We start from the raw sequence: 19,288 nt of genomic DNA on the forward strand, positions 1-19,288 counted from the left end.
GTCTGGCACTTATATGACATTATCGTATTGTGTTGTTGTTAAATGAATTTTATTACTTTTATTTTTGATACTGTTATTCAAATAAAAAATTTAAATGGAGTGGAAAGATTTCGTAAGATTAATATTTTTAAGCTGTTCCTTCCTACCAAGACTTTCCTTAAATATATTTAAAATAGCCTTAAAATTTACAGGCTAACTGACCCGGCCATTGTTATATAATTAAATAATTTGTTGCTTTAATATTATAATAATATGTACTAAACATACCTACCCAACCCGCTTAGAGCAGCGTAGTGGAATATGTTCCAAACCTTCTTCTCAAAGGGAGAGGAGGCCTTAGCCCATCAGTGGGAAATTTAAAAGTTGTTAATGTATGTAAAAATGCATACCTAAATACTTTTTTTTATGTAATTGCATAAAATTCTCTAGTAATTGCAACGCATCAATATTTACAGATCAAGGCAAAAGTACAACATTCTATGTACAATCTAGATTCCTATTAAGCCTAGGCCAACGACATAGACATACCACATAAGGTAAGATGGTACACCAGTTCGTCTTGATGAGATAAATGGTGATGTAAGGCAATTGATGTACCTTTATAAATATTAATTAGTGTTAGAATTACACGTAGTTATCGAGTGGATAAGATACGAACATCTTAGGCGATTGCAGGTACAAATCCGGGCATAGAGTAATTAGCACGTAAATTGGGCCACATGTATATCTTGGAGCATTGGATCAGCGTGGTGGAAGATCGAAACTTTCTCTACAGCCTTAACTCAGCTGTGATACAATTTAAGGCGGTTATTTAAAGTTGTTTTCAATATATATTTTTTGTGTAATACTTACATTCTATTTTTTTTTATTTCGTATTTGTCATATTTTTTTAGCATTAGCAGCCCGTAAATGTCCCACTGCTGGGATAAAGGCCTCCTCTTCCTTTGAGGAGAAGGTTTGGAGCATATTCCACCACGCTGCTCCAATGCGGGTTGGCGGAATACACATGTGGCAGAATTTCGTTGAAATTAGACACATGCAGGTTTCCTCACGATGTTTTCCTTCACCGCCGAGCACTCGTGCTCGGCGGTGAAGGAAGGGAGGCCTAATGCTAATGCTTAAAGGTTACTAATATACAGTAACGATTCGTTAAATGTAATTAATGTGTGTAACTACTTAGTTTTAACCCTATTACTGTTTCATAATATGGGAATTAAAAGAGAAATTTGCAATTATATTATACCGGACAATTTTTGTAATGAATTATAAACACAAATTAAGCACATAAAACTTCAGTGGTGCCTGCCTGGGTTTGAACCCGAAATCATCGGTTAAGATGTACGCGTTCTAGCCACTGGGCCATCTCGGCTCTTATATTTAAGAGCCGAGATGGCCCAGCAGTGGGAAATTTACAGGCTGCTAATGCTAAAAAATGCTAATGCTAAAATTTGTAATATTTTATATTACGTTATAAATACTTTGGAAAATAAGATAGCATACTTATATCATACTTCAAAATAAAGGTCATAATATTCTTTATAAATCTTTGAAGTGTTGCTATGCGATATTGAACTAATTTCGAAAAAGAAGTATATCAGTCCTGAGAACATTCAGCGAATAAAACATTTTTTGTTTCTATTTGCTATTATTGATTTGAAATATATATTGGTGCCCTGGGGGTAAGATGTGATCACGACGCGTATGCTACACCTATAATCCGTTCTTATACAATATTAATAACGAAAAATAATTAATTAACGAAACTCAACTGTTTTATGTATTATACTCCCTATTTATTAAGTTTTAAATCCATCAATTTCGATGCTTCGAGTTTCCCGGCGTCTCGATTCGGCCTCAATTGTTTATGCTTCAATTAGTCTATTTTATTTCATACGAAATATAATCAATGCAACATTAGAATCATATATGAAGTGTATATCGTGTTTCTTAATATTATCGAATGTTTTAGTAGTTATAAAACAGGTAAGGACGAAATGATCTTCATTATAAGAACTCGTATATTATTAACGATACTTCTTATTAATAAATAAGAAGTATCGTTAATAATATAATATGTCCATCAATAATAAATACCAGTCGTATTGCGTCTACCAGAGGGCTGGCTAATTTTTCCTTCAGATAATCGGAATAGCATTTTACCGGGAAATTGTTGTGGTATTCCTGCGTCCGTTACACGTGCTAAGGATTTGTTAAATAATACCTTTAAATATTGCTGGATCTGTATTGGTGTGTGTATCTTTTGAGTGTTTTATATTAAGCTGAACTGGTGAATCAATTAACAAATCCAGGAAAGGTATTTTGGGGATTTTTTTTGAATAACTTTAATGGAATTGTGTTAAACGTAAAACTGTCACCGGTTCTGAATGTAGATTCAATCAAGACAAAGCTAGTAATTATATTATTAAATACTATTCACTAATTATTTAGCTCCAATGTAATAATTACATTGAAATATTTGGGATAACACCGGCTCTTAAAACACAGGCTTTCCTAAGTCAGCGTCAGGATACCAATGATTTTTTGATATATCTTCTTATATCAGTATCAAATCAGATAATAATTAATTGGTGGTAGGAATTTGTGCAAGTCTACCTGGGTAGGTATCACCTACTTATCGTATATATTCTACTGCCAAGCAACAATACTTAATATTGTTGTGTTTTGGTTTAGCTGTGAGTTAGCTACGGTCAGGGTTAGTGGCACATTGTTGATATGGAGGAATTATTAATATTTCGAATAATGCCAATGTCTATGGGCAGAGGTTACTTACCATGAGGTGGCCTATTTGCCAAACCACCTATTCGTAAAAAATAAAAAAAAAATTGGTTTGTAATCTGAAAATGTAGGATAAAATTCAGACCCATATATCCACGTAAGCTTTCTAAGTAATGGTAATAAAAGCTTGTTTAGCTATTGGAGGCAGTTATTGGCCGATTTTCTTTAAAGTTAAATATGTGGTTATCGTAAGTAAGTAAGTAAGTATCTGAGGGTAAGTGTCACCACCACCCATAGGTACCAGCTTTGGGAACTGAGATATTATGCCTTGTGCTTTTGGTTATACTGGTTCACCCTTCAAGCCGGATCATAACAATACTAAGTACGGTAGATTATATGATTAAAATGTATAAATAAAACGTGACAATCTTGAATCATTTCACTTGGTACATTTGAAAGCTAAATAATTGAATAATAAACGAATATTAGTGACGAGTAAAGCGAAAACAATAGCGATGCGCATGCGCCGTATCGCGATAATTACGAACAAAATTATCGTACACATTATCTCAATAAGATATAATACTTTTAATATTAGAATAATGTATATAATCAAACAAACTATTGCCTGTAAAATACTTGCACGTAAATATTTTTACTGCCCAATGCATCAATACCTTGTGGCGTAATAAATAAAAAAAAAGCCTGTGACATTGACTTGGGTTTACTTTTTGGCGCGAAATTTTCGTTCTTCAGACATACTATTTCTGTGTCACAGAAAATTTGTCGTTTAAATCGTCTTATATAAAGTCAGATAGTTAAAAAGTCATTATAACTTCTGGTCGGTAAGAGTATTTATATATTTTAGAGTATATACTATTGTTATTCTAACACCAATTTCGTAAATTTGGTATTTCAAATTTGGAATTAATGTAATGTATTAATATGTTGATATACTAGGGACAAGTCAAAAAATGACAGCATTGAGCTTCTTCCATAATAATAAGATCAAAACCTCTTTAGATTTAAAGGCAATACAAATTATGTTTTGAATTAAAATATTTCGCGCTTATATGGACTTAAATTAAAATGATGTAATCTTATTGATTTTTATAAATAAAAAATACTGACCCCTATATAAGAATACGAAGTCGTACAGCGGATTTTTATGAAAGTACTTTTAATAAAAATATTTTGTACTTATAGTATAAGTATGACAAACTTGTATCAAGTTTTTCCAGGGCTTATTGTATCAAAAGTCTTAGCAACTGAAGACATAAGCTGCCTCGTGACTATTGTTACTGGTAATATAAATGAGCTAAAATGCTTCTGTGGCTAGAACACGTGAATCTTCATCAAAGATTGTCGGTTCAAAACCGGGCAAGAAATTGAGTTTTTATTACTACGTGTTATAAATTAAACTCGACTCTTATGTAAGCTATAAACTCCACCACTAAACGGATTTCACTAATGGACGGAGTGATTAACCAGAAACGTTTAGAAGTATAATTAATTTAGATTTTTTATTGGTGTAAATTGGCTAATATATGATGATGATTCTTGAAGAAGTCGGAAATAAATATAACGATCAATAAAGATGTATATTGAGATAAAAACGTTTTATGTGGACCAATATTTTACCCATGTGAAGTCGGGTCTGATAGCTAATGTTTTATCAATGCGTATCATGAGTTTTGGTGAAGGAAAACATAATGACGTAATCTGTACGTGTAAGTTGGATTAAAATCTGCCACACGTGTGTGTGTGATTAAGCTCTAAATCCTCTTCTCAAGAGTGGGGGTTAGATTATTCGTGGTAACATTTCCCGGCTGTTTACATAAATATAAAATATTCAACAAAAATATTTCCTCGAGAGTACAATCTTCATGCGATTAAACAGTTCCTGTTTTAAGAACGCTCTCCGCGTTGAGGGCACTCACACTCTCTAAAAACACAGGCAAGTTCTTATGAAACTTGCAACAATGTATACATCATGTTTCCGGAGAAAAACTTCGCATAGTAATTATTCCATTCATAAATATTAGGAATATTGTCTTCTTTGTTGAATGCGCTTGATTACAACATTTTGAGTAGATATGAGTTATCTTTTTTAATTTTTTATTTTCTTGGATTACGAAATTTTATAGGAGAGTATGATCCGGTCGGATTGGAAATTGTGGCACCATAAATTAATGATTCGGGTTGTTTTAAGTACATACATATTATGTACAAGAAGAACCATTGGCAGACGTTGTTTGCCAAGAATGATATCCTCAAACCTTCTGAAACGTACTGCTTCTTTTAGTATAAGTGCCATGAATATTGTTTTAGTAGATTTTTTTAGTTAATACAAAACATCTTCTCATTTTATTAATATAGATTTAAATTATTAAGAAAAATGCCATCAAGGCGATCGCAGTACTAATAAAAACGTCATCAATTCATAGTTACGACTATTCAATTTTAGTGACGTTATTTTGGTTAATTTAAAAACACTAAAATACCGGGTAAATGATATTGACATTGTTACGTCCAGACGACGACGCCCGGCGACGTCCTTGTCTTTTATTTGATGGAAAATCGTTAATATGATTTATTAGCGGACTATTAATAGCTGTATTGACACATGAGTCTTTTTTGGCTTGGCGATCATATTAACCGACGTAAAACGAAGAAGTTTTTTGTGTATATGTAACGTGATCAGCCGAGGCTGTACAGTTATTAGACGTGTTCCTTTAAATAAGAAAAATAAACAAAAACAGAGTTTCTTTTATTCAAAAAATATATCTTCCGTATTATTATGATAATATATATTGTTCGATGTCGGGGAGGTGGCATGACGGCGCAAGGCAGTGTCATGACATTTGCCATCATAGCATATGGTATGACGCTGCACACGTCTTACCCTCCAGGATCGCCGCCTATACATGTTTTACAATTAAAACTCGCTGCATTCTCTTTCTCTGTTTTTCTCAGGTCAGAGGTACTTTTTTGTGCAAGTTTATGTTTATTTATTAAATACCACCAATTTAAACTGCCCAATGGGATATCATATCGGAAAAATAATGTGACGTTGCTCTTTTACTTAGAAATATAAGCCAAAACACCTATTTTCATACTTCTAACTATTAAAGAAAACGAACTTCCATTCAAATTTTCATCCTGATTTTCACCCCCTTAGGTGTAGTGTTTTCAAAAAATCTGTTAGGCTTATGTTAATGAGGTATAAACAGATACCTTTCTGACATCAAAGGCGGTCATCCAAAGGCGGTTAAATGGAGGATGAAAGTTTGTGTGAAAACTCATCTTTTCTGGTCTCAGATAAGTTAAAAATATGTATACCTAACCAAACCTACCACAGATGTTTTTTGTTAAAACCTCTTATAATAATGCTCCGTTGAGTTCCATAAAGAATTGTGTAAAATGTACATAATTTTAACCTGTTAGACTAACCAGTTAAGGAAGACTGTAAACAGTCAGTCATTTAAAAAAATATTAAGTACATATTGAGAACCGAGATGGACCGATCATAGCCTATAATTGTGTCTCCATCCCTCGTCAACTACTGACTTTCTATGTGCTTAATTTATGTTCAAAATTTATCTCGTATTTTTCGGTGATGGAAAACATCCTAAGAAAATCTGCATGTGTCTTATTTTAATGAAATTCTGCCATATGTGCATCTACCACCCCTCATTGGAGCAGCGTGGAATTTGCGTCAAACCTTTTTCCTCGAGAAAACATAAGCCCAGCCCTTTACTTTACTTTGACATTGGCTTTAACATTTTTGATAGTGTTAACTCGAAGCAAAAAATAAGACACACATAATATACTCCTTATATGTTAATATAAACTTGTCGGTAAGTGGATTAGTAACCTTTGATGTATTTTGAAGTAAATAATATCTGCTTATGTCGGCTTCATCCGCGCGGAACTAACTCTACCCCTCTAATAGGGTTAAGTAGCCATTCCTTTTTAGATGACACAGAGATTTGACCTTTATTTCAATGTATGGTAAATTGTTTTAGATCGTATAAATATAGCCTAGATATATATAATCTATCCACGTTAATACCGAGTATTAAGCATTTTATTGAAAACAAAAGGTTATTTTCAAGTTTGTTTATTTGATTTTGGTATGTTTCTCATCTGAATTGAGGTATAAATGGAAAGTTATAATTGAAATATATTTTATTCAAGAAGGCTTTTACAAGCACTTTTGAATCGTCATTTAACTCAACTTCAAAGTCAATAATCGATATAAATATTTCATTCATTCTTCATTCATTTCATTTAAGATATTTTAGTTACATTTTAGAGCTCACGCTTTGAGTTTGTGACCATTTTTTTAGATAATTATAATACGAGATTAAATAAGCACATTTAAAAAAAGACGTGTGACGTGTTTTTTTTTTTTTTATTGCCCGGGAGGGCAAATGACTCTGCTCCACCTGATGGTAAGTGGTAGTAGAGTCCAAACGCGACGACGGCTAGTGCAGTTGGGAAAGGTGATCTGCTCTAGCCGCCCCCGCCTTGCCGGCCCGCTAGATGCCTCTTCACGCCTCGCTTGAAGGAACCCAGGTCATAAGAGGAGGGGAATACGTGCGCTGGTAAAGAATTCCATGTTTTGGAAGTGCGACAAAGAAAAGAGTTGCCAAATTTCTTTGTACGCGATGGAATTGATGTCACAGTTAGGCGGTGACATCGAGAACCAGCACGCGTGGACTTGTGAAGGAAAGGGGAAGCAGGAATAAGGGAGAATAGTTCCTCTGAGCACTCGCCGTGACACATTCGATAGAAAGCGCTGAGTGCCGCTATATCTCGACGCAATTGTAAAGGCTCGAGGGTGTTGGTGACCTTTACATCGCCAATAATGCGAACCGCACGTCGCTGCAACCGATCCAAGGCCTCCAGTAGGTACTTAGCGGAGCCATCCCAGAGGTGCGAGCAATATTCAACGCAGGACCGTACCTGTGTTTTATACAGCAGGAGCAGTTGAGCAGGCGTGAAAAAACGCCGCACCTTGTTCAGGACTCCGAGTTTACGTGAGGCTGTTTTTATAACAGCCTCGATGTGATCCTTTGGATTGAGGTCGCACCGAACGTCGATTCCCAGTATGGCGACTTTGCTATGTATCTCCAGCGTGGTGCCACAGAGGGAAGGAGGAGGGGAAAATGGTGACTTTTTCGCTGTGAGAGCGCACACCTGTGTTTTCTTGGCGTTAAACTCAACAAGATTGTCAGAGCCCCATTTGGCGATGAGTCCTAACGTCCTATCGAGCTCAACAACAAGATCCCTCCGTCTCTCCTCAGTTTCCGCCCGTCCAGCCGCTGCGCGTCCGTGGTATCCCCCGTGCACTGTACTGTCATCTGCATAGCAATGTATGTTCCCGAGAGAGAGCATATCATTGATATGCAGAAGAAAGAGCGTGGGGGATATCACAGACCCCTGGGGGACTCCAGCATTCACTACATGGGATTTTGAAGCGCAACCATCAACTAGAACGCGAAGGCTGCGCTTGTGTAGGAAGCTAGCAATCCAGGTGCAGAGCTGAACCGGCAGACCGTATGCCGGCAGCTTGGAGAGAAGACTTCTGTGCCAGACTCTGTCGAAAGCCTTGGAGATATCGAGGCTGACGGCCAACGACTCTCCACGCTTATCGATAGCTTCACCCCAGAGGTGTGTTACGTACGCTAGAAGATCACCTGTGGACCGTTTTGGTCGAAACCCGTACTGACGATCATTAATTAGACAGTGATCTTCTAGGTAATGGATCAGTTGGTTGTTTAAGATCCGTTCCATCACCTTACAAAGAACTGAGGTGATAGCTATTGGCCGATAATTTGCCGGGTCAGATCGATCCCCTTTTTTGGGAACCGCTTGCACATTAGCCTCCCTCCAAGAATCCGGCACACATCCTGTAGAAAGAGACAGCTGGAACAGGCGCGTTAACACAGGAGACAGCTCCGCTGCACACTTCATCAGCGCTATGACTGGTATTCCATCGGGACCGCTAGCTTTCCGCACATCAAGTGATTGTAGCTCTGCACGTACATCACGTTGCCTGATTTTGATGTCAGGCATCGTGTAGCCACATGATGGAATTGTTGGTGGCAGCGCACTACAATCATTGATTACGGAATTATCCGCAAAGAGTTTTGCCAGAAGATCAGCTTTCTCCTGCGGACTGTGAGCTAGCGATCCGTCCGGATACCTGAGCGGTGGCAGCGAAGGTTGACAGAAATTGCTTTGCACAGATTTGGTCAGACGCCAGAAGCTACGGGAGCCTCTAGGATGTGAAATAAGGTCATGGCCAAACCGCGCAATGCGCTGTGCATCCGCTCTTGTGTATGCCTTCCTACAAGACTTGGAAGTTTTATTGTAGGTTGCTTTCAGTGAGTCGATGTTAGATGCCCCACTAACGCAGCCATTGATCCACGCGCGATATGCCGCCTGCTGGCGTGGTGTGGCGATGAATTGTGTCAGATGGATTACTACAGAATGTACAAGCGATCACTTGTTTCTATTTAGAATATTTATTCTATTTTTTTTTGGTATTTATATAATAATATGGGGTATATCTAAATTTTGTCTATAAAAAAAAAGGTTTTCGATTCGGCTTTCTTGTCCTGCATCAAAGATTGCGGATCGTTTCGATAGCTATTACTTTGTGGAAGACCTTTGTGCAAGCCCGCTGGGTAGGTACCGCCCACTCTTAATAATCGAATACTTAGGAACTGTTATGTATTTTGTGCCTGTAATAAGACCGTCTGTTTCACCTTTCAAACTGGAACACAATACTGTATTGTTTGGCGATTAAATGTGTCATGAGTGGGTCGTACCTTCCTAAACGGGCTTGTACAAAGCCGTACGCATAAATTCTTTTCTTAAGCCTTATTCTCAGGTTAAAGGTTTTTTTCCTAAATTAAAATATCTCTATTCATAACCGAGTTTTTTATGATATAGATGAACCTAACTATGCTAGGAAGGGCAAATGGTCACCTAATGGTAAGTGATGACCACCGCCCATAGACATTGGTGGTGTAAGAAATATTAACCATTCCTTAGATCGCCAATGTGCTACATACCTTGGAAATTAAGATGTTATGTCCATGTGCTTGTATTTAAATTAGCTTACTGACCCGGAACACGTTAGTATTGAGTATTGTTGATGACGGTAGAATATATTATGAGTGATTGGTAGGTACCAATAGGTAGGTAGACTGGCTTGTACAAAGCCTATCACAAAGTAATATTATATACGAAAAGTAAAAACAAAAATTTAAAATGTTTTTAACCATATACTATGTATATGATGATAAATTGATCATAATATACCTACACGAATCCATACTCAAATAAAGTAATATTTTAATTGTTTATCACGATACAACATACATATATAGTGTATGCCCAAACGCCAGATTGCGTAAGAAATTTTTATTATATCTTTGAAGTTGTATTTTACCTTTGTAAGGATTATTGGAAATTTTGTCGGCAAAAAAATAATATTCGCTTTTTTTTTAAATGGCGTTTATACATACATACGTTTGGGCATAGACATTGGAGCCGTATGAAACTGTAACCATTTATAAATGTTTCTGACATAACCTTGGCAACTGAGATGTCTTTTGTGCCTGTAGTTACACAGGTAACGTCACCCTTCAAACCGGAAACCAGCAATACTAAGTATTATCTAATAAACTTTGACACATAATTACATAGCTCTTGTATGATATTTATTGTTCCAATAAAAATACTTAAAGCTGATTTACAAACTTACGAATTTTGTTTTATGCGATACACACTCTAATAAATTAGTATGATGTTTGACGTGTCAAGCGGAGCTGTTACGCACACGAATGTAATAAACTTGTCGCGTTTGTTTTTGTTTAAAAAGCGTAAAAAGTGCTGTCACTTTTATTATTAATTTTATTGATTCGCACTACCAGTAATTTGTAGTCGCTTTCATTGCTTCACATTACTTTGTTCTGCTGTTTTTGTTCCGCGCGCTCCGTCTGCCTATTGTTTTATAATCTGGATGATTAAGATTTAAATTAGATTATTACGTGCAATTCTATACCGTGTTCAAGTTAGCTTGATCTTTTTGACAGAAGGGCTAGTGATGAGAAACAGAATATATAACAGTCGATGGAACGATGGAATGCGTAATTCAAATTAGAATTCAATGAATTTTTTTTAAATTATTTTTCTAAAAAGAATTATACCAGCTAAAGAGACCCCAACAACTAGCCAAAGAGACCCCAACCATAAGGATCCCCGTTCGTAGCAATAACTTAAAAATGATTTTTAATAAGGATTTTTGTAATCGATATTTGTAGCAGTTACTGTGTGTTATTCGAATCCCGTCCGACCGATGTAACATTGTACAAGCGTCTATTATTTTCAGTGTTTCTATTTAAATTTTGCTTTGAAGCAATAATATATAATAGAAAAAGCCTTAAAATTTTCGGATAACGCTTCAAGCGTTCTTTAGGAACTTTAGTATTATATGTATTTTTTTTAAATATTTTTACAATTTTTAAAATCATTAAATTAAGAAAATAATATGTTCGTCATTGCAAAATTTACATCTGTCAAAAATATCAAGCTATCTTGTACAGGGTATAAAAAAAGTTATAATATAAATCACTGCATTGAATGCTTTTTGATAAAAATTTAAAGCTAATATTTAAATTAAGACATCAATAATATTTTAAGACGACCTCACATATTTGTAAACTCGTTCCTCTTACATAACATAATAGATTATAATTATTTTACAAATAACGACTTTATGAGCCTATGTTTTAAGGTCAATATTGTGTAACGAATATTAAAGTAAATTGTGAACAAGTTTGGTCATGACGGTGATAAGAGTGAGAGTGGTATTGTGCTTTCGCTGATACAATGTCAAACTTTGAACATTCGACCTTAAATATATGTGTTTAAGGTATCATTTAAATTAAATTAGTTTAATGTATGCGTGGTTTTGTATACGATGCGTATCATACAGGTATAATGTTGGCACTATATCTGTTTGACTTACGTTTTGTCGTAAATTGAATAAAAAAGTAAAAAAAGAAAAAATCGTACTTAAATTGTAACGCATTGTCAATGTTAAATATAAGGTGAATGTCATAATTATAGTCAAATAAGGGAAATATTTGCCTTCAATAAGAGATACATTACTATACACGATATGTATATAAATTTAAAAATTACATTAATTTGTGTTTTTTTTGTAGTTAGTGCATTACTTAGATGCCCCAAAATGTTTTATTCGGCCCTGATTGTATAACAAAACTACCCTTCGTACAGTGGCAATATATTAATAAAGAAAATGAAATGAATTATATACAGTACCCTATACCGATAAGGAAAATTGTAGTTCTCTACCAGTAAAAACATTTTTAGATTCGGATCCCTAGTTCCGGAGAAAACCTACATACAAACAAACAAATTTTACTCCTTTAAAACATTAGTATAGTTAAAGGAGATAAATTAACTAACAATGTTTGATTTACATTGTCAGTGAGGTGCAGCTTCAATCCCCGTATTGTGAATTACCGCGAACTAACATAATAGATAAAAAAAATAGATACAGTCGTATTTGAACATCGTAATGGATGTACAATAATGATTCCAGTACGACATGTGGCATAATGCGTCCGAGAACTGACCAGTCACTTTGATTAATGTAAGTGCGCAGGCGCATTCGAAAGGTTAATAATATTATTATCAAAATCGTTTTGAAATCATCGCTCTGTTGGATGAATACGATAGATTTTGATGATGTTCCATCATTGATTGAATTTTGTAATACTGGACGTTGAGAGGATTAATTTGTATTGAGATTTAATCGTGATTTACTGACTAATATTGTATTTACTTATCGAATAATATAATATTCATACCCCTGACTATGTAATACCGCGAAGCAGTACTTTGTATTGTTGTATTCCGGTTTGAAGGTGAGTGAGCCAGTGTAACTACAGGCTCAAGGATACATACCATCTCAGTTCTCAAGGTTGGTTGCGTATTGGTTATGTAAGAAATGGATAAAATTTCATACGGCGCTAATTTTTATGGTCAGTGTTGACCACTTACCAACTACCGATGCCACAAAATAAATGTTAAATACATATTTACAAAAACACGTACAAAAATGTCGATATTCACGTATTGATATACAGATTTGATTAATTAAATTAAGATGAAAAACTTATCATCTTATCAAGAGGTATAAAACGTCAACTTTTGGAATCAACAGAGATCTATTCGTCTAGTGCTAGTTTAAAAGGTTGAGAATACTGTGATCTCGAGTTCAATGACCTGTTTAGATCAATATAGGTTTAATAGTCTGGATTTTAGAAATTGGATATTATTTCTCTAAATTATTAGATACGAAAAACTAATTGAACTGTTTTCGATCGTATCGGATTGTGGTGGATTATGAAAGACAAGAAAATTTAGACCCGATTATAAGACAAAAGGAAACATTTTCCAGACTTTTGGACTATATATATATAGTTATGTTAGTTATGGTCGTAAAGTAGTAAGTAGCTTAATCTCTGGTCGAAATCTGTTGGAATGAAATGAATGAAATATCATTAAATATATCAATTAATCTATCGTAGCTATTAATATTATCAAAAGAAGTAATGATCAAGTATGTTTGTTTATCATGTTAAGCGGAAACTGGAGATATCTGGACCAAACATCGCCTACTCATAGTTCATATCAATCTGCGAAAATGAATATTATGAATTTCGTCGTACTAAATACCTAAATTCCATGTTTACGAAAATAGATTATAGATTTCTGGTTTTTTTTTTTTTTTTTTAATTATTTATTAAGGATTGCAGACGAGCCAATGTATGTATGAAATAGGAATAACTTCTTATATCTTCAGTTCATTTATATATTATTCTCATTACGATCAAGCTTCGTGTGGTTCTGGCAGATTTTAATAGAATCATCCCAATTTAGCCTGTATGGGAGTTGGAAGCCAACGTTGTAAAAGTATTTCCAAGGTTGGAACTTGGATGTCAGACAATTAACCGTCCGTAAAAACGGTCAATTTTTTTCACGCAGTTTACACATTCGAACGAATAAATTAATATATAAAACTATCCATTTTTTTTTAGTTTTGTTGTCGGATTGGCTATTTTGCGACCTGATTAACCGCCCATAGACATAGGCGCTATAAGAAATATCAACCATTACTTACATCGCCAATGCGCTACTAACTTTAGGAGAACGATGAATGAATGTACCTGTTGTTTAAAGTACATGCTTATAAAATATACAAATCGTATTAGCTGTATAAATATATTAGCTTGCAGTGTATATTGCAGTTAATTTTTTTATAAATAGTTAACGTTAACGTTAAGTTTAGTTAACTTATAAGTATGCGTTAGTATCATAATTTATCATAGGTAATTACTGTAACTCGAGTGTTAGCGTTCGATTACCTTTTAAAAAAAAACATCACTCATAGAATATAGATTACGAAATTATGACACATGCTTTGTTTATGACGATGTTATATATATTTTTTATATAAGTACCTTTCATATTTCGATTTTGTAACAACATCTCGATGTCTTTACGACTCCGTTAACGTTTATTTTAATCACGAGGAATACAGATTTTCGCCTTCGTCCGATATGAATCTTGATTAAAATTTAAGTCTACATTCGAAATTCAAAAAGGCCTATAATCGTCCAGTGCTTAGTGTTAGTTGTAACTAGGTTTTGATCTATGAAAAAGCATGGAAAAACATCGATACGGTGATTAGGTCCATTAACAATATAATTGCATTTATGTGAAAAATATTCATTACTATTATTAAAGATAAATAATATTTCTTAATAAAGATTTAATAAAAAAAAAATGTGTGTATTTTAATTAATAAGATTAGGTTACTTTTTAAATTACTCATTACTTCACACTTGCGCTTACGTATAAAAGTAATATTTTATTTTGTCAAGGGAATATTCCAAAATGTCAAGAGTTACGCAATGAAATTGCTTAGAATGGCCGTTTTACGTAATACGTAATAATTTTTTAGTGAGTCTCATTTCATTCGTGTCTTGTAAGGCGCTTCTTTCTGTTACGCAAGCGGGGTCATGCTGTCCAATGTTACACAACTTGAGAAAACTCGACTTTCTACTGCATCTCAGACAGGTGTCGCCCGTGCGTTAATGGTTTGTGAGGACGCGATGAGAGACCTTGGAATTTCAGACAATATTATGCAACAAGCATCTCTATACGATGTTTATCTTAAATGTTTGTATTCGTGATCGTTTTCTATTCTTGTTCGAATTTAATGTGAAATATTATTTGTTTTATAGAATGTAATATGCTTATGCAAATATTATGTTTTAGTGATATTATGTGGATTCGTTGAAATGAAAAGAGTGAAATTCGTTGATTTATCGAGTTTTTTATGCAAAAAGATTTTATAATACAACTAAAATTATACATTAAAATTACTATTTACATAAATACATTTAGGCACCGTAATTTTTTCTCTACTTAAGACTAAGTTTGTCGCCGGCTCAGCAGGTATCACAAGTTAGCACGCGGGGTGCGGCTTAGTAGGGGCCGCCGGAGTGACCGGGGGGTCCGTAGGAGGAGCTGACGGAGCCCGAGGAGCCATGGCCGCCACCGATGCCGGAGCCAATGCCGGAACCGATGCCGTGACCACCGCCAATGCTGCCACCGCCGATGCTGCCTCCAGAGATGCTACCACCAGAGATGCCAGAGCCGATGCTGCCACCAGAGATGCCACCGCCGATACCAGAACCGCCGATACCACCGCCAATAATGCCTCCGCCAATACCACCTCCAATAGCTCCACCACCGATGGAACCACCTTCCTTCTGGGTCTTGTATTTGATGAAGTAAACTTCGGGTTTTGAGGGTTGAGTGGGAGCAGCAGTGGGGATGGTGATGTCGGGTTGTTCGTCGGGTTTCTTGACCAGGACGTATACGAGGGTCTTCTCTTCGTTTTGGGCTTGAGCGGGGATGATGGGAGTGATGGGTGCGGGAGGTGCTGGGGCCTTGATGAAGATGATCTTGTAGTGCTTTTGGGGTACGGCTCCACCAGAGATCACTTGAGGGCGTTGTTCTTCAGGTTCTGGGGGTGGGACATGGACGTAGATGTGTTTCTGGACAATGGGAGCACCACCGAAGCCGCCGCCGAAGCCGCCGCCGCCGCCGCCAGCACCGAAACCGCCGCCGCCGCCGGCGCCGAATCCGCCACCAGAGGAGAATCCACCACCGGACGAGAATCCACCGCCGGATGAGAAACCACCGCCGGATGAGAATCCGCCGCCGAGTCCGCCACCAAGGCCGAAGCTGCTGGAGCTCAGACCGCCGGAGGAGAATCCACCGTGACCGCCGCCGATTCCACCGCCGATACTGCCGCCGCCGATGCCTCCATGGCCACCGAGGCCACCACCACCGGGAGCATTGTAGGAGTATCCCGCCTCGGGTCTTGCCGAGCCGATAGCCGCTACGGCTGCTAATACCTATGTAACAAAAATAAAAATTCACATTTGCTAATAATAACTATACGTTAAATTGTATCCAAATGAACAATTACAATTAAAAAAAAAAAATTGAAAATCAAAACAATTTGGAATAAAATCGATGTATAGGTAAACCCGCTCGTTTATCACTGAAACTTCCTGAAGTACAGATCGATTCCCATCGATAACGATCGCATAATGATCGGTATCGCAAGCACTGAGTCACAATCCCATAAGGAAGCACGACTCCTGAGCGGGTCACGCAGGTCACATCACTTTCACTACACACGAATACCTACCAAGAACGCTTTCATGTTGACTCTCGGAGGTGTCGTGGTTGTGTGATGCTCTGTACCTGATTCAGGTGGCTTTTATACAGACGGCTCGTCGACGCCTCTCTCCCTGACTCTTCCTAAGATTCGGCCTTCGGGCTATACGAGAATTATGATTTTAATGACATCAGTCCGAATTCGCCTTCGGTGAAAACAATGTGAATCTTCGGTCGTCTTTGGACACTTTCACGATGTAAAAATTTTGATACGTTGTCGCACTTAACACATTTATAATTCTATTAAAATAATATAAAAAAAAAAACACTTAAAATAATTATTCGTATAAAAATAAATACTTAAATATTCACGCGACGAAATGTAGCTTCAATTACGTCCCGTTATTGTAAAACAGATTCGTATAATTTGATTTAAAACGATACGAAATGGTTTATTAAGTTTATGTAAGGACATCGAAGGAAAAACCCATCCTTTGCGAAAACGCACACATAAAAGATATAATCAAATTGCATCACATGTTTACAAAATAATTTTTCACATATGCGTATACGAAACGACATATCTATGTGTGCGTGGACATTTACAATATCATAATTATAACACACAAATGTTTTTTACACATATATAAATATGCGGTTAGTTTAACGCAATCACGATCAGAAATAAGGTAATTTCTTCCTCACTTAGTTTTAAGGTTTTTGTGAAGTCATAAAATGTGACTAGCTTTATTATAAAGTATTACGGAACTATAGTATATTTTTTCACTATATTTCTTGTATAGCTCTGAGTCATCAAATTATCTTAAAATTATTTTAATACGTAACAAAGGCATATCAGGAATAGGCATTTGACTATGCCGAATTTTAAAATATAAAAAAAAAAATTGGTGTATGCCCCATCGATGGTCATATCCTGGATAGATGTAAATACTCTGCTTCAATCTTGGTAAATATATGTATGTGCTAATATTAATCCAATACATGTATATGCAAATTAAGCACATGAAAATTTAGTGCTTGTGCAGGATTGATAACGATCTTCCATTAAGATTGACGTGTTCTAACCACTAGGCCAAAACGTTTTTTTTTTAAATAACATTTAAGTATAATTAATAAATCAAAGAAAAAAAAGGTTTTTTTATTATATACATTATTACATCTTATATTTTATAAAGACAGATAATAAATGCTCTTTTTTTTTTTTAATTCGTATTTCGAAATGTAAACTTAAACTGTATCGAATTATTATATAATGAAAACATGCAAACAATTCGAATGAAATAGAACAGAAAATTAAATATCAAGAGCAAGATTAATATGAAGTTCAAATAAGAACACTTAAAATTACTCATCAAAAGTTATGAAAAACAATATAAATTTAATCGTGAGTTGTATTACTTGATTTGATAAGTTTACTTCGATGTTTTCACATTCAAATATTCATTAATATTTAAACGTGAAAACATCGAATTATACGTAATGTTAGTTAAGTAAATATAAAATTTAATTATCATTACACATTACGATGCCAACGAAACCGCTCGCCTAATATTTTAATGTCTAATAAGGTTATCATTTATAAATTGAGACAAAATTGTTTAAATAGCGTAATTATGTGTTTATTGTTTGGATTTTTTTTTAAATTGTAAATGTGTTATTAATTAAAAAATCTATATCAGAAAGCATAATATTTTAATTTATTTAAAACTGGAAAATGGTCATCTCGATGGTAAGCTGTTATCAGCCATTGGCATTGTAGAAAATATTAATCACCAACCGACATCACGAACTAAGACGATGGATGATTAACCCTTAAGTTTGCAGTCATATTTAAGTCTAAAGGTGTCATGAGTATCGAAATCATAATTACATATCTTCAATACGTTTTATTTACTATGAGAATGTGAGACTTCTCGCAGTGTACCATCAATCTGTTGATTTAATTTATTGATCGCTTACAATGACCTACTTATTAAATGCGATAACTTTGTAATTTAACTTTTTTTATTGCCTTGGACGACGCCATATCCGTCCTATTTCTATTTGAACTGCGATGCGATTAATACACACAGATTTGTAATAAATAATCACAGAGATATATAGTAAAATAAACACGTTTCAAACTTTTTTTTTTTTATATTTTTTTTATTCTCATTTTAATGGCCTAAGATATTTTTTACAGGGAATGCACGAATGTGTTTAATTGTGGTCGAGATATCAATATCAATTAGATTTAAAATAATAAAATACGTTAAAAAGTCTTTCTTTTTTTAAAATCTTAATAAAAATTTATGTTCTAGTTTTAAAATTATTCAAATCAAATTGTTATTAAACAGACAATTTAAATTATATAAATATACTTAGAACAAATTAAATGCCGACAGTTTAAATAAATCATTTGTTAATTAATTAACAACATGATATTATAAGCTTAAATAAAAACAAAAACAAAATCTTCTTCAAAGATGTAACAAAAAAATTAAATTGAGTAGCATACGAAACTACTGAATGAAACCATTTTATTTTTACCCTTTGTAACTAATGTCTGTAACGTTTCAAATCTTTGATAGCGTTAGTTCAGTGGTATGACCGTGTTTGATTCCGCAATCCACGGTTAAGATTCACGTGTTCTAACTGTTAGGCTATTACGGCTTACAATGTGACATATAACTGAAGATAATAAAAACAGTGCGAAAAAATTATTAAAATGTATTGTGTCTGA

The 19,288-nt window shown here is 35.0% G+C and overlaps 2 protein-coding genes across 3 annotated transcripts in view; both read right to left on the bottom strand.

Annotated features, from left to right (window-relative positions):
* The window catches only part of LOC125068130 (fibroblast growth factor receptor 3-like), a 140,488-nt gene that overhangs the window by 24,473 nt on the left and 96,727 nt on the right, over positions 1-19,288 (bottom strand). The gene's annotated exons all lie outside the window — the stretch shown is intronic.
* Positions 15,165-16,611, bottom strand: LOC125068131 (acanthoscurrin-1). Of its 2 annotated transcripts, XM_047677150.1 has the most exons (3): positions 16,577-16,611; positions 16,153-16,277; positions 15,165-15,963 (listed from the first exon to the last, which is right to left on the bottom strand). In XM_047677150.1, the coding sequence occupies exons 1-3, from the start codon at positions 16,589-16,591 to the stop codon at positions 15,339-15,341; spliced, it is 765 nt and encodes a 254-aa protein (XP_047533106.1). In that variant the 5' UTR covers positions 16,592-16,611; the 3' UTR covers positions 15,165-15,338. The 2 variants fall into 2 exon arrangements, with proteins under 2 accessions (XP_047533106.1, XP_047533105.1); XM_047677149.1 differs by having other exon boundaries at positions 15,165-16,277.

This window comes from Vanessa atalanta, chromosome 13 (genome assembly GCF_905147765.1).
Source record: "Vanessa atalanta chromosome 13, ilVanAtal1.2, whole genome shotgun sequence".
Taxonomy (NCBI): Eukaryota; Metazoa; Arthropoda; class Insecta; order Lepidoptera; family Nymphalidae; genus Vanessa; species Vanessa atalanta.